At 34.3% G+C, this 17,290-nt stretch overlaps 1 protein-coding gene across 12 annotated transcripts in view; it reads left to right on the forward strand.

The window, feature by feature from the left end:
- Positions 1-17,290, forward strand: part of LOC106056324 (EVI5-like protein) — a 78,057-nt gene that overhangs the window by 32,060 nt on the left and 28,707 nt on the right. For 10 of the 12 annotated variants that reach the window (XM_056040582.1, XM_056040584.1, XM_056040589.1 and 7 more), the window contains 9 exons: positions 1,220-1,377; positions 2,710-2,910; positions 4,616-4,701; positions 5,441-5,665; positions 6,392-6,466; positions 8,294-8,419; positions 8,657-8,800; positions 9,475-9,564; positions 9,834-9,937. In XM_056040582.1, coding sequence (XP_055896557.1) covers positions 1,220-1,377; positions 2,710-2,910; positions 4,616-4,701; positions 5,441-5,665; positions 6,392-6,466; positions 8,294-8,419; positions 8,657-8,800; positions 9,475-9,564; positions 9,834-9,937 — 1,209 coding nt within the window. The remainder of the gene's footprint in view (positions 1-1,219; positions 1,378-2,709; positions 2,911-4,615; positions 4,702-5,440; positions 5,666-6,391; positions 6,467-8,293; positions 8,420-8,656; positions 8,801-9,474; positions 9,565-9,833; positions 9,938-17,290) is intronic. The other 2 variants (XM_056040590.1, XM_056040591.1) reach the window with 1 other exon arrangement.

Here is a 17,290-nt window from a genome sequence, read left to right on the forward strand (position 1 = left end):
AGACAATCTGCACTCCTTAAACCAGTGGTCCTCTCCTATCCATTAGGGCTAAAACAGAATGATTTAAAAACTCCTTTATCCAACAGAATGTTGCAAGGTCATCTGTCATGACCCTAAAAACTAAATAGAAGTCTAATTCATAAAGCGCTGATTGTTTTTGTGTTTCGTGTGTAAATTTTGTTTGCATTTTCATCTGTATAGTTATTATTAGCGGCCCCCGAAAGGGGAAAAGACGCTATTAGTTTTGTGCGAAATGTCTGACCGTCTGTCCGTCCGTCCCGTTTAGATATCATAAACTAGAAAAGATATTGAAAATCCGACATCACAATATTTTAGACCATTCAAAGTTCTGATGCAACGGCTACTTTTTTTTTTTGAAAGCGAAAAATCTAATTTTTAAAATTAGTTATGCAAGCAGTTTTTTAAAGAGAAAAAGCTAATTAGTATGCATTATAAGTTAGACCTAATTTAAAACGAATAGTAATCTTGTAAACTTTATTTTCGTGAACTTTTTCTTTATTGCAAATTTTTTTTTTTTTTTTTTTTTTTTTTTTTTTTTAGCATTCGAATCAGAGATTGGATCTTTTCATAATTACATTAATTATAAGACTTCAGTTAGGCCAGGAGAGGTGCGGTAGCTGAGCGGTAAAGCACTTGGCTTATGAACCGGGGTCTCCATAAAGATCTGTCATTTGCAATGACACTTACACTAAACTTATAAGGAAACTTTAACAACACTTCTAATACATTGATAACAAACTATTGCATTGCTTCAACAATGCTAATTATATTTCTAGATTATTGATGCTAAAATTTTAATTACACTTTTACAATATGGATTACAAACTATTGTAACTTCCAGAGCAATTAAGCTTTTAAGCTCATTATTATTCTCATTTGTTTGTACTATAGAATTGTATGTACTTGCTATTGTAATTTAAACATTATGGGTTGTTAAAGGAGATGAGGGTGTCAGATGAATTAAATATGTCTTTTCCAAAAGCTTAAAGATGGTAAAAGTTTTTAATTTCTTCTAGCGCCAGTGACAGGAGGTTGTGAAGCTAAAGGTTGTTTACCAGATAAGAAACAACAAAAAGTAGAGCTGACTTCAATGCAGTGTAACTGTCTAAGTAGCTGTTTCCTCTTATTAGAAGAGATGTTCAAGCATGTGTGATCCTTAAATACATATGTATCATGACTACATTTTATTCCTCCACAGAATGTTGGAAGCGGATGAAAAGTCTCACATCGCCAGGGCGGTGTTCTCAACCACACCTGGTCATTCCCGCAAAGGATCTGGCTCTAGCATAGTGTCCAGCACTTCCTCCAACAGTTTCTACAGCCCCCAGAATTCAAATGAAGGTGAAGAGGCCAATGGTAAAATACTTTTTAATCTTTGACAAAATGGTGTTTCTCAGTATCTAGTCTAGTCAACTAATATATACTATCTGGTTGCACTGCTCACTTTATGCTGTGAAATAAACTAACTTGTTTTGGTTGTGTTAGTTCCCTTGTTATTTCCATTTCCTGCTTGACTTTCTCATTATTTCTTGAGTGTTCTGTTGAAGGTTAGTTTCTTGTGTACCTAATGCTTTTTTTAATTTAGTGGCCTACCTCTCATCTAAATAACTTCATAGTATATATGATTCATATTTATAGATGGTCCATTTTTTGAACATAAGTATGTGAAGCATGAAACCAAATTTCTATAGCTCCAGCATATTATCTTCTTGTTTATGATCCATAGCTATTCATTTTGACCTTTAAAACAGCTATTAGATAATGCCTTAATAGCTGTAGATACCAATGTGGAAAGTATTTCTCCCTTCATATACACTTCTTATTAATAGTGCTGTTATTAGTTGAGAATTTTTTGTAAGATACGCACATTTTATTCTTGAAATCCTAAAAAATAGATCATATACTCAAGTATCATGTATACCTCCAGCACTTGAGACAATATTTTTGTTTAGCTATATGCTTTATAAGATAAATGTTTTTAGCCCTGTATTTTGTATTGTATATTTTTTTTTTTTTAGCTTTTATGGAAAAAGGAACAGTGAATTATTTTTTGAGGACTCATTGTACATAGCTTAGTCAGCTTTTTTTTTGTTTTCTTTTTAGAAAGTAACACTTTTCATTTTTAGGGGATATTGTAGATGTAAAATTGTAATCTTTTCCTAAATTATATTACTCACCATAGCAGTAACAACAAAAAAACAACAACATGTATATGTATGTTGAAAGCTAATACTAGAAAACATATATTTCGATTGGCACATGTACGTAGTTTTTTTGATTCTGTGTCTTCAGCTTATTAAAGTATAGTGCAAAGATAGAACATGTTGTAATAAACAGATTAGTATTAACATAGAAACTTATGTACATTTCATTGCTAAAGAGGAAATATACCAAAAAAAGTATAATAAGACAAAGTTTCTCTGTTGTTTGTTTTACATTTGTGATTCTCATCCTGTTATAGTTTCAGCAGTCTATTTTATTTTGTGTGCTAAAATATTGATTGAATATAGTATAATTTTCATCTGTCTTTCTCAAACTAGTTTCTGAAAATTTATTTTTAAAGTCTCTAATGTTGATATGTATTGTTGAAATGTATTTGAAACCTCCCTAACAAAGTTGAGTGGTTTTGAAATTTCCAGCATGGTTGATAAGATAATTGTATGTTAAGAAAAGTAATTTACCTTGTAGCTATACTCAACCCGCGGTCACCCATACAAAGAAAGACTTTTAAGCTCAACCTACAGAAAGCTAACAAAGACAGGAGGAAGTTCTCAGGTGAGGGCCAGGCTAAACCTAAAGCATCAGTCCGGAGAGGGTCAGTGCAGAGCCGGGTCAGCACCAGCTCCCTGGAGCAGAATGCAGACACTGGCGAGGATAATGTCTTTCTGGGTAAACAATGGAAAGCCATTCCTGTACATTTCACTGCTTGCTATGGATGTACCCTACACCCTCACACTAACTTGTATCTCTTGTGTTTATGTGTCTCTAGCATCTTGGCTTTGACTAATCCAAACAGCTGTGTATATACTTATTTGACCAGCCAATGGTATTTCAGGTGCACATCTTAACCACTTGCTTCCTGGAATTTTTTTTTTCATGTTGTAAATTAATGGTATCTAGAAAAAATTCTTTTAAACATTTTTTTTTCAACATTTAGATCTATAATATAAAAAAAACATATGCATGATTTGAATTTTAAAAAAATGAAAATGGCAATCTATTGTTGAAGATATTGTGTAACTTTTGAAACTATCCATTTGTATCCATTTATTTATATCCTACATACCGGTACTTAAATGCTAAACCAAAACCCATTTTAAAAAGAAAAAAAATAATTTAACCTGCCTTATAAGATTCTATAGATTAGAGTTTTCAGTTGTTTTAGGGATAAAAAGGTGATAAATAGTTCAAATTCTTTGGGAGATTTACTGAACAGATTTAATGATGCCAACAAGGCAATGATGTAATCCTTAATCAGATGAGGTCAGAGTTTAAAACACATTTGTTTTGTAAGACTCAGATGTTGCCATTCTTGATGGTCTAAAATATAAATTATTACTTTCTTATCAATGTTCTTGTAATTTACATCAGCTGTACTTTAAAAAAAACTTAAGAAATTTAAATTTTTAAAGTATTTATACAACTCTGTGACAATTCTCCTAGCAAGATTTATTCTTAAAAAATATTGTTATCTTCTGACCCTGTTTCATTACCTTTTTTTCTGGCTGGCTGGCTCCAAAAGAAAAAAAAACGCCTTCCTTTTCATCTTGTCACTATTCTTAAAGAAAACATCTCAGTTTAGATATTATTAGTAGTTTAATTTAAAATAGTATAATACCCAAAAAACATAACTTCAGCTCTAGAAGCAAAATGCTTAGTCTAGAAAATTATGTCTGCTATTTTGTTGTTTTCTTTATTCTAAAACTTACTATTTGTAATTTTTACTAACAAATTATGTTGAAAATAATGAAACACAAACTTAATTACTTATATATCATCTCTAACATGTATATATGTTTCATAAAAATATTCCTTACATTGTTTTTAATTCTAATGATTGTAATCTATAAAAACTTATAGCGCAAGAAACAGATAGTTCAATAGGGTTTTTACTTTGAAATGTTTTCTTCATCATAAAAGAATGCAACACCTAAAAGTTTTTTTCACCTGTAAAAGTCTGCATGACTTAGACTCATTACCTCGTTAACGTTTATGAATACAAAGAAGGCTGTAGATATATATATATATATATATATATATATATATATATATATATATATATATATATATATATATATATATATATATATATATATAGGGGACTTAATGACCTCAATAATGTTACATTATCTGCACATTTTATAGATTTTATAGAAATTCTGAAGTGTTTCATAGTCATTGAAGTACAATACTTTTTAATTAATTTGAAAGAAAAAAAAAGACAATTCTGTAACTAAAAACAAACAAGAAGCAGATTTGTGTATAGTTGTTACCCAAGCTATAAGTGAGGAAAATAAGACAAATATGCTAGAAAACTCATGACTATTTACTTCTTGTAACCTAGCAACTATTTTAATCTTAATTCTTATTACAGGTTCCTCCAGTGAAACACTCTGGGATATCTGGGGTAGGATCATCAATGACTGGGACTCGGTCAAGAAAAAGCCAACATTCTTGAAGGTATAACTAAAGTATCTTACACTAACTTATTATCTAGCAAGTTATATTCTAGATTCAATAACTGATACTATCAAGTGAATTCTATAATTGATTAGGGACTGACTTGAAACCAAAGTTATGCATATTTGCTACAGGTCAGTAAGTACTCCTGTCAATTTTTAAGGCAGCGTTATCACAAGCGATGGAAATACATATCATGATGTTGTATGTTGGATAGGGAAAGCCAGAGCCATTTGCCAAAAAAATTTGGCTTATCTGGTCAAAAAAATTAGCCTGGAGTCCAAAGGTTCACCCCCCCTCCCCCCCAATACAATCATTGTCCCAATGGCAACCTACGCTTGCAAGACATGGAAGACATTATAAAGGTCAAAAAGTACACAAGTTCTTTCTTGCATAGATACAGACATTCATGAGATTTGCAGGACATATCCTTAGACAAGACAAAACATGTTTTAGATAGTCAGCTGAAAAGCAAAAAAAACGTCCATTTATAACATGGCATCACACCTTCTTATAAAACCTTAAATCTGTGGGCAACAACTGCAACTGGGAAGAGGCTGATATCTTTGGAGAGAGCTTGCAGCCTTATGGGCAGAATGGAGGGGGGGGGACCTAAATTAATTTCTAGCATTATATAAGCTGATGTACAGGTTTATAAGTCAAATGACAATATTTTTAATGTCTGAAATAAGTCAGCTACTTTGTATTTTAAATAAACTTTTTTCACTGAATTTACCAGGAGCTTGTACGGAAAGGAATTCCTCATGAGTTTCGCGGAATGGCCTGGCAAATGATTCTAGGTGTCAACGACTCTCCTTACAAACAGGAGTATGCAGAACACATGAAGAAGACATCTCCCTCAGAGAAACTCATTCGCCGTGACATAGCACGCACTTTCCCCGACCATGATTTCTTTAAAGAGAAAGATGGCTTTGGCCAGGAAAGTTTGTTCAATGTCATGAAGGTAAACACACTGACTCTTAAAGCAAGACATAAATGTTTCTGTTTTGTTAAGCAGGGCTCTATTGTTTGAATCTCAAAGCAAAACTAAATATTTTTTTTTAGCAAGACTGTATAGTTAGACTCTTAAAGCCAGACCTAGATAAGCTTTTTTTTTTTGTTATAGCAGGACTGTATAATTAGACTCTTAAAGCCTTAACCTTAAAGCCTTAACTTTTTTTTTTGTTATAGCAGGACACTATAGTTAGACTCTTAAAGCCAGACCTAGATAAGTTACTGTTTTTTATAGCAGAAATGTATTAGTTTGTATGTTTTCTTGCGTAAGTTATGTTAGTTTAAGTTATCAATATGTGCATTGCTTTAAATTGTTTCATTGTCCAAAACATTTTGTCTTTTTAAATATAATCACCAAAACATTTACTTGCTATTAGCCTATCATCATTTGTTAACTAAATGTCACTGTTTGTAATTGTTTATGTAGCCTCAAACAGATGAATATAATGACATTCTAAAATAACCTTTTTTTTTTTAAATTTTGAAGGAAAACTATTTCCAATTCAGTATAGACTGCCTCGAAATTTCTGGGATGATTAGAAACTACTTGACTAATTTGAATTATAAATTAACAAATACCAGTATCTTTTATTTTTATGGCAATTTAGAAACATTGATTTCAATGAAGTACGAAAGGTTTTCTTGGATTAACTTGAGTTCAATTGTTTATTTTCAGGCCTACTCTTTACACGACAGAGAAGTTGGTTATTGTCAGGGTAGTGGATTTATTGTTGGCCTTCTTCTCATGCAGGTTAGTACAAGGGAAGCTATTCCATTTTTAGAACACAGTTATGATAACCTTCCTTGTTGTACTAGCTGCATGACAATATTGACAATTTCTTTTTTCCCCCTCAATGAAGAAGATTTTACAGGTTTTTTTTATTGCTTTTCAGTCTTTAAAAGAAGCTAATTGTTAAAGTGAACCATTTCCTGCATTAATTTGTGATTTTATTTGATTAATATTCAATAAATGTCACAGTACAGAACACACACACACATGGAAAAATTTATTTTGGTCTGTGAAATTTTCACTAAACCTTAAATACTCCCTTTGTAATGAATCACAAATATCTACTTATGGAAATTAGTCTAGTTTACTAAATCCATTTATAGTTAACATGAGTAGCATGTATAGTACCACAGTTGACTCTTGATAGTCAGACATTTCAAAATCAGACACATTCACTGATGAACATTCATTTAATTAATGTATAATGTAGTACACTGGTTCTATAACTTTTTTTAAAACCAGGGACCGATTTATTTAGTCAAACCTTGCCAGGGATCCCTAAGTGAAAAATGCTACACAAATGCATACTATATAAGCAACAAGTGTAAAAAAAAAAGAAAAAAAAAGACTTGGATGAGGTTGATGAGATTTTATCAGTTGTTTGAGCAAACATTTCCAGACGGTTTCTTTTAATTCTGATTGGGGTTCATCATAATCCATGTTGTACCAAATAAGAAAACATTAAAGAAGACAAAATTTACTTTACAATGACCCATAATGATGATATAAATTTGGAATATGTTTTTGTAACCTGAATTTTTTGTATTTTTGGGTGAAATATTGGTTTAAGTTCCTCATTTGTGGATATTTTTATAAGCTTCTCCTGCATTAGTATAGTATGGATTCATCTGTGATTGGGATCTAAGTTTGCCCACATGCAATAACCAGTTAGAAATTCCCAAATGAGATATTTTTTTTGGTTTAGGTCGTCATAGAATAGAACTTAAAAGACATATTAAACAGTAGTGGCTTTTTAGCAAAGAGGTTACTTTAATTGTATACAATTCTCAGCTTTTGGTCATCTTGTGGACCCCAGGATGTAGTTCTCTTAAATTGTAATTAAGTACAGTATATGACAACTGAAATGAAATGTTTCATCTTTTTTAGATCAATCACATTTTCTTTTTCGTCTAATTTTTATTTTATACCCTTTGGTAATCTGACAGAGCCCCAGTCCTGTAACTGTCAGACTCCTTCAAAGCTAAAGATGTTATATTGTTTATTTATTCATTGTTGAAAAATATAGATGTGAATAAAGCAATTAAGTTAACAAAATTGAATATGCGTACCACTTAGTTGTTGAATAAATGTCTTAAACTTATGAGAAACCAACTTAAAAAAGGAGTTGTATTCTATTAAAGCTGTTTACAAAAATAGAAATATATAGCTTGAAATGTTCCCTTCAAGTTGTTTTAGTGGTCATTTATATAAGAGCTGTATCCATCTATATTCCTGTCCATTTTACTTTATCCTCAAACAAATTTAAATCTGTAACATTTTTAGCTTCTTAAAATTGTAAACAATTGATAAAGTTTATTTATTGCAAATTGTATTTTTGTGGAAGAAGAGTGATGGATATAGTGCTTAGTTGAATTAAGTCCAGTTAGTAGTATTTCTTCAAGTCCTCTTTATGATCCAGTAAGTCTAAATTTCCCCTGTTTCTCTGGCCAAATATGAATGTCATGTGGCCAACACCGAAACCATCTTTTAATATAGAAGATTAGATCTATAAAATAAAGTTCTTGATTGCTTAAAAAGTACTTATCATTGTTTTTAATTGTCCACTAGATGCCTGAGGAAGATGCCTTTGCTGTGTTAGTTCGCTTGATGCAGGACTTCAGGCTTAGAGAACTCTTCAAACCAAGCATGGCTGAACTTGGTCTATGTATGTTTAAGCTGGAATGTCTCATACAAGTAAGTGCAAGTTATTAAATGAAGAGATAAAGTGTTGGAAAGCTCAGTGATAATTGAAAACTAGAGTTCTACAGTTGCCAACTTATTTTTTATACTTTTACTTCTTATGTTCCTTACTGATATGGTAAAGAAATCACTTTAGACATTATATAATTGATTTTTATTAAAGCCTTTATTTGCTAAAACTGTGTAAGTTCTAATGATTGCTAATTTTTTCTTTTTGTTTGAACCTGCCAGGAACTGCTGCCAACTTTACTCATACACTTTCAAACACAAAACTTTGATACATCCATGTATGCTTCATCCTGGTTTTTAACATTGTATGTCACATCATTGCCTTTGTCTCTAGCACGTAGGATTATGGACTTGTTTGTCTCAGAGGTAGGCAAGACATTATGTTTGTATGTGACAAATTAGTTTTTATTGCCAAGCACTGTGACATCAAAGATATTTTTCTTGACAAAAACATGCCCATTTTACAATGCTCGTGCACACACATGCTAAATGTACCCCAAATGTCTCTCACACTTAAGTATCAGTCCTGTTTATTTTACTTACATTCCTTTTTAATATAATGATATTGTGAAGTGTGTATTGTAAACCCCAGAAGGCCTTTCTGCAGCTAAAAATGCATGAACTCATTTGGGGAGTGTGGACTTTTTTTCTCTGAGAGGTTGGTTGTGAATAAATCACTAGTTGAGTAACATGCTCGGGATGTGCTTGCGTCTTGTGTTCATGGGGAGGGGGCGGGAAAACATTTCTCATTTCTCAGCTCATATCAAATTCAAAATTCCTTTGTCTTTGTCAAGGTTTTTTCTAGCATCCCCTTCAGTTTGTTAGCCAAGTGGTTTATTTCACATACCCACATGCATTACATGTCTATTGAAAAGTTTAAGAAAAGGGTTATTATAATGGTTAGGTTATGGAATGAAATTGTTTTATTTTATGTGTATATTAGGGTATAGAGGTAATATAGTTTATAAACATTAACTGTATAGAAAGTAATTGTAATGGTTATGGTATGAACAAAAATTTGTACTTTTTCTGTTTATTAGGGTATGGAGATAATATTTCGAGTGGGTGTGGCCATACTACAGTCCTGTCAGGAAGACTTACTAGCCCTTGATATGGAGGGTCTGCTCAAAGTAAGTCCTCTGAACAAATTATTCACATCACAATCACAGACATTTATTTTCAAGATTAGATATTTAAAAAAGAATATACAATTGCATCAATATTTTTAATGGAAAATTTAGACTCATAATTGAGTGATTTGACTATTGAGTATATATGTGAAGTTGTAGCAGCAATTAACTGAATACTGTAATACTTGTAACCAAGGCAATTATAATGAGACCACTACAGGTGTCACTGTGTTAAAGTTTTATGTCTGTCTTTTTGTGTGTTTTGTCAGTACCTACAGAAAGACTTGCGGAGCAGATTTGAACAAGAACCAGATCAAGAGAATTTGTTGTCCACAGCTTACAGCATCAAGTACAGCCAGAAGAAGATGAAGAAGTAAGTCTTTGTTCCATCTTGTTGTTGAATGTCATTGTTTGATACTCTCTAGAGCAGGCATGTCAAACTCATTAAGGTGTATGGGCCGCATAAAAACTTACTATGACCTGAGGGGCCGCAGCCAAAAATCAGTTGCAAAACAGCCTACTAGTTTTATGTAAATTAGAAACAATACAATAGAATACAATAATTAATGTCATACCGGTCCCTTAGTTAGGTAAATTTGTTGTACCATTTGTTAATTAAAAGTTAATATGATTACACATTATTTTCTGTGTTCTGATGCTTGACATCTTTTATGGGATACAACTTTATTAATGTCATGTTGAAGTTTGTTTTCCACTGACACTTTCATCACAGATGACAAATTTTGATGATATAATCTCGAACGGTGAGGTGCTTTTGTAGCTTTCATTATGGAAAAGAACTGCTCACAGAGATCAGTGCTTGCAAACATAGCTAGAATTCTGGCTGCAAAATTCCGCAATTCAGGGTATATAACTGTAAAATTTTGGCACAACTAATTCTATATGCTTCGATTTCAACAAAGAATCTGACTGCTATTATTCTATCAGCTCTAGTTGCACTTTACCAGCAGCAATTTCAGAATCAAATGAGAATGGAGATACGAAAATTCTTGCTCATACGGTACGAAGTCACGAAAAGGGTCATTGAAAGCATCTACTAACAATTCCAGGTCTAAGACATATTTACCAAATGTTGTAGCCGTATTTAATCTTTTTAGTTCCTGACACGTTGAGAAGTGAACAAGATTTCTTCTTCATATTAGGTTTATCCACAGTTGTAATTTTGCTTGTAAGCACTTCACATGATTACACGCAGTTGTGACAATTTTGTCTTTACTTTGAAGTTTCAGTTCAAGTCTAGCAGGTGGCCAGTGAGATAAACTGCCAATGGCAGATCCCGAACCCAATAGTCAGTTTTGAAATGTTCAACAGGTTCACCTTTCATGTTCAGAAACAATACAATTTCCTCACTCAGTGCAAAAAATCTCTTCAATACTTTATGACAGTAGGGAACACAATGAAATTCGTGTCCAATGGCATCCAGAAACATTGAAAATTAGCGATGATTTAAACTACAGGCACAAATAAAACTGAGAGCGACTGAAACTGGTCTTATGACATGTTGGAACTGTAATTGGTGTGCGCAGAATGTTTCTTAGTGAATGATGCACTGAAAATGAGCAAATTTAAACTTAGCATCAGTCTCTCAGAGTCTCTTATTTTTGCAAGTAGCTTTGCATCAAAACCATTTCATTTTATGGTTGGTGGGCCATCCGTTGTTAGACTAGCTAGTTTTACCAAAGATAAATTGTAATGCAATATCACCTCTTCTAATTTCTCAAAACCATCCTCGCTTGTTGTGGTATTATGTATAGAACAAAGCTCAAGTAGCTCCTCGTGTATCTCAAAATTCTTGTCACAGGCCCTTATGAATATAACCAACTTTGTTACACCCGTTACATCAGTTGACTCATGGAGAGCCAAGGAAAATAATTCAAAATCTTTAAATGTTCACACAATCTGACTGACATGTCATTTATTCTATCTGCCACAGTGTCACTAGTTAACGCTATTTCTATGAATGCTTTCACTTTTTCTGGACAAATTACTTCGGCTTTAACGACACACTCCTTCATAAAATCACATTCACTAAATGATTTGCTTTGGCTTGCAATTAAGTTTGACAAAATGAAGCTTGCTTTCACTGCAGACTCACTCTCGTTGTTCAGTTTAACAAATACTATTTTTCAATTCAGTTAGCTTGTCATCTCTTATTTTCCAGCGTAACAGTTTAACATTATTTTGATAATTTTTAGGTGGCTAAGCGGGCCGCACGCAAGGTGGTCGCGGGCCGCATGCGACTCCTGAATGCCGTGTTGGACATGCCTGCTCTAGAGCCAATGAAAATAAAAAGTGACTTGTCTACCTTTTATTTCATTTAAACATAGCAATGTTTTAAGAAGCACAATGAAGATTGACAGTTAAATACCTAGATTTGAGTTAAAAGTTCTTTGCAGAACATGGAAACTAGTGTCTTAGCATGTAACTCATTTCATTATATCTCATGTTTAATAAATGTCTGCACCTATTTATAGACAGTGTAGTAGGTATTAAAAAAATGGCTTGCACTGTAAACCTGTTTGGTTTCCTACCGCTGCATACAAAACAATAATTGCATGATAGTGGCGCATACAGGTGTACATTTTATAGGAATAGTTTTATTTCATCATCTCAACCAAATAAACTTATTGTTTGTTTTTTTGTCAATATTGAAAAGGTTTTTTTTTTGTTTTTTTATTAAGTTTGTGGACTTCATACTCTTGCTACTATCATTTCACAAAATTATAAAAAAATGTTTCCCTAGTGGACTTTTGTACCCATTGGAGTATAACATAATTCTCCACATCTTACAAACCTGATTTATCTAATTTCATTCTCTAAATTATTTGTTCAAATTATAATGACATTGTATGGGTAGCATGATAATAAAGGTTCAAAATGTTTTATACAAAGGGCAACAACTGTATTTAGTTTTTAGCAGTACCTCAGATCTCGTTCTAATACATTGTTTGTAGTTCTACTAATTTGTCCAGTTCCTGTCCTTCAAAATATAGTGTTTTTCTTGTCACCACAAGAATGTTCTATTCATCAGTTGTTGACAGCTACAGTAATGTTTCGTGCTTTGATGCATGCTTTCATCTACATCTGATAAATATGTTAGATCTGAACACTTCATTCATGAAAATAACTTGTTGACTGTCATCTCTCTGTTTTCTGATTTGTCCCTCCACACCTTCACACACTTAAACACACACACACACACACACATCATCCACACAATGAAACACAACACACAGGCACACATACACAAAGACATGTGACTTAAGAACTTGGACATAATTATGAGATAAGGATAAAAAAATAAGAATAAAAATGAGTGAAATCTGAACAGGCTTAATCAAATAGTAATGGCGGGGAATCTACAATTTTCCCACTAATTCATGGAAGAACCTATTCTATGGCACATTCTTCCGAAAGAATGAAGGGTCAGAATGCAATAAAGAATATGTACACACACACACATAAATACATATAAAAAAAAATTTCGCGGCACCCCCCCCCCCGAAAAAAAAATCCTGGCTACGCCCATGCACCCCATCATACATCATATATATATATATATATATATATACATACACCCCACCATACATCATATATATATATACATACACCCCATCATACATCATATATATATATACATACACCCCACCATACATCATATATATATATATATATATATATATATATATATATATATATATATATATATATATATATATATACACCCCATCATACATCATATATATATATACACATTACATTTTGCTTTTGTTTTTTTTTTCAAATATTAAAAGTAACTAGCTATTTTTAGAGTGTAGATAAAAGATGATGTACATGTTCAAACAGTGTACGAGCTTTTTGTCTGCTTTGTGCTCTCTGTATGGTGTTGACTGGGCCTTTAATGTGCACAATAAGAATGTACTTTTAGTCTGCAGTATGTAGTATCGACACCACACACACACACACACATACAGACACACACACATCAGTTTTTCGTTGAGGATTGAGCTCAGCAAGTAAAAAACGTTTGTTAGACCAGATGAAAAGAAATCCCAGACATTCTAGACCCCTTTGTCCCTCTCCCTTTTGTTTTTCCACCACTAAAAATAGCCGTGTTGTCGGGAAAAAAAAAGATGACACTACCCCCCCCCCTCCGTATCCCCGTCTGTGCTGATAACAAAGATGTGTAACTTTGGTGCACTGATATACAAACAATGACACAATTTTGAGAACCAAGGTAGACCTTTCAGTGCTTGGTTAGCTAGGTAACAAAAAAAAAAATTGCCTGCCAGGCTCATGGAGTCTCAGAGATTCCGAGCCACTAATACGTGTTTTCCCCAGAAGCTAATAGTAGCCTGACAGGTAATTTTCGCAAATTAATTTTCACACCCATCTGAACATTCTGTAATCTTGATAATGTTGTGCCGCCCGTCATGACATTGCGCTGACGTTTTCAGAGAGTATGAATAAATAAGAAGCTAGTCCTTAAGATTAGGCGCAAAATTAAGAAAAGTTAATTTTGGCACACAATTTTTTTAATATAAAGAAGTCGAGCTTATGGTAAAGAGATTGGACAAATCTCCCGACACATCTGCTTGGATACACTCAATACATCCCATGTTGGTCCTCAGGGCCATGTGGTGGTCGTTGGACAACGCTCACCCACGTGATGCCTAACCTGCTGACTTGAGTTGGTGGGGAGGTTCATGATAAAAGCCCGCTCTCTGACAACACACGCACGTGGCCCCAGAGCACCCCGAGGGAACGTGAGTACTGACAGATAAAGGAGATACGTGAGAATTCGTGACTCTTTGTATGAAGTATCATACTGTCTGTATTGAATTTACCGCAGCAACAACTTAGTGACTGAAACAAGTGGATCATCTACCATTGACTAAAACAGCTGGATCATCTACCATTGACTAAAACGGCTGGATCATCTACCATTGACTAAAACGGCTGGATCATCTACCATTGACTAAAACAGCTGGATCATCTACCATTGACTAAAACAAATGGATCATCTACCATTGACTAAAACAAATGGATCATCTACCATTGACTAAAACAGCTGGATCATCTACCATTGACTAAAACAAATGGATCATCTACCATTTACTAAAACAAATGGATCATCTACCATTGACTAAAACAAATGGATCATCTACCATTGACTAAAACAGCTGGATCATCTACCATTGACTAAAACAAATGGATCATCTACCATTGACTAAAACAAATGGATCATCTACCATTGACTAAAACAAATGGATCATCTACCATTGACTAAAACAGCTGGATCATCTACCATTGACTAAAACAGCTGGATCATCTACCATTGACTAAAACAAATGGATCATCTACCATTGACTAAAACAAATGGATCATCTACCATTGACTAAAACAAATGGATCATCTACCATTGACTAAAACAAATGGATCATCTACCATTGACTAAAACAGCTGGATCATCTACATTGACTAAAACAAATGGATCATCTACCATTGACTAAAACAAATGGATCATCTACCATTGACTAAAACAGCTGGATCATCTACCATTGACTAAAACAGCTGGATCATCTACCATTGACTAAAACCGCTGGATTATCTACAATTGACTAAAAAGCTGGATCATCTACCATTGACTAAAACAAATGGATCATCTACCATTGACTAAAACAGCTGGATCATCTACCATTGACTAAAACAGCTGGATTATCTACAATTGACTAAAAAGCTGGACCATCTACTATTGACTAAAACAAATGGATCATCTACCATTGACTAAAACAGCTGGATCATCTACCATTGACTAAAACAAATGGATCATCTACCATTGACTAAAAAGCTGGATCATCTACTATTGACTAAAACAAATGGATCATCTACCATTGACTAAAACAAATGGATCATCTACCATTGACTAAAACAAATGGATCATCTACCATTGACTAAAACAGCTGGATCATCTACCATTGACTGAAACAGCTGGATCATCTACCATTGACTAAAACAGCTGGACATCTTCCATTGACTGAATCAACTGGATATCTACTATTGACTGAAACAAGTCGGGATTTGATTTTAGCCCTTTTCCGAGGTAGCTGATAGACATCGCATGTCCTCGTAGAGTAGGATTCAGTTATCTTCACACACCAGGGAGAATTCCGATGGGGAAAAAAATGCCGTTAACACGCCGTCACCTCTCTCTTATTCTGTAAATTATACTTTTTTTTCTACAGTATCTAGCTTTTGAAATGATACCATATATTTAGAAATGATACGGTATATATAGTGCATCTTGCTTTACAGATGATACATGCGATTATTTTATATTTACTAGTTTTATGATGGAACCATATCTAGGGTATCAATTTCTTTGGAAACTAGATCTTTCTTTCTTTTGTCTTAAAAACTCCTCCCAGTAGTGGCATTGGCACTATAAACACTTAGAACAAATAGTGTACCCGAGGCTCTGACAGGGTTGACATTCTACCCTCACTCTCCTGATATGAAGAACAATATTATGCACGCTTCACCTGGGCCCCCTGTTTGTTGATGCCACAGAATTCCCTCCCTCTGTGGTAGATCTGACTAGAGACGACTAAACTCTACTCTTAGTTGATGGTAGAATTATTTTTTTGGGCGTTGTAATGTGAGAGAAAAAAGTCTAGCAGTGATGTAGGCCTAGCAGTGATGTAGGCCAAGCAGTGGTGTAGGCCTAGCAGTGATGTAGGCCTAGCAGTGATGTAGGCCTAGCAGTGATGTAGGCCAAGCAGTGGTGTAGGCCAAGCAGTGGTGTAGGCCTAGCATTGGTGTAGGCCTAGCATTGGTGTAGGCCTAGCAGTGGTGTAGGCCTAGCAGTGGTGTAGGCCTAGCAGTGGTGTAGGCCTAGCAGTGATGTAGGCCAAGCAGTGGTGTAGGCCAAGCAGTGGTGTAGGCCTAGCAGTGATGTAGGCCTAGCAGTGATGTAGGCCAAGCAGTGATGTAGACCAAGCAGTGGTGTAGACCAAGCAGTGGTGTAGGCCTAGCAGTGATGTAGGCCTAGCAGTGGTGTAGGCCTAGCAGTGGTGTAGGCCTAGCAGTGGTGTAGGCCTAGCAGTGATGTAGGCCTAGCAGTGGTGTAGGCCTAGCAGTGATGTAGGCCTAGCAGTGGTGTAGGCCAAGCAGTGATGTAGGCCTAGCAGTGATGTAGGCCTAGCAGTGATGTAGGCCTAGCAGTGGTGTAGGCCTAGCAGTGATGTAGGCCTAGCAGTGGTGTAGGCCTAGCAGTGGTGTAGGCCTAGATTTATAAGAAACCAACCACACAATAAACTATGCAACAGACATTTGACTTGTGTCATGAAAGTAAATCGTCTCTGTTTAATGAATGTGAAGTCTTTATTGTCTACAGAACTCTTACCTTTTTTTTTTCTAATTTTTTTTTTTTTAGCTCTGACTAAATAATGCAATGCTAAGCAACTCTGGATCCCATGTTCATTTGTTGTCTAAGAATTATGTCCCACCAAGTTGTCGCACCAATACATTCCATTCTGTTATTTCCTTTTTGTCTCCACCTGTGCGACCTCCTGCATTGTTATGTAGTAGATTGAACAAACCAACAACACTCTTAACATTGTGTAACATTTATGTTCATTTTCCTTTGGCTCAAATACTTCAACTTCTGGGCAGTTTTTTTGGGAAACACTCACAGCATTGTAGA

This window comes from Biomphalaria glabrata, chromosome 9, assembly GCF_947242115.1.
Source record: "Biomphalaria glabrata chromosome 9, xgBioGlab47.1, whole genome shotgun sequence".
In the NCBI taxonomy this organism is placed as follows: Eukaryota; Metazoa; Mollusca; class Gastropoda; family Planorbidae; genus Biomphalaria; species Biomphalaria glabrata.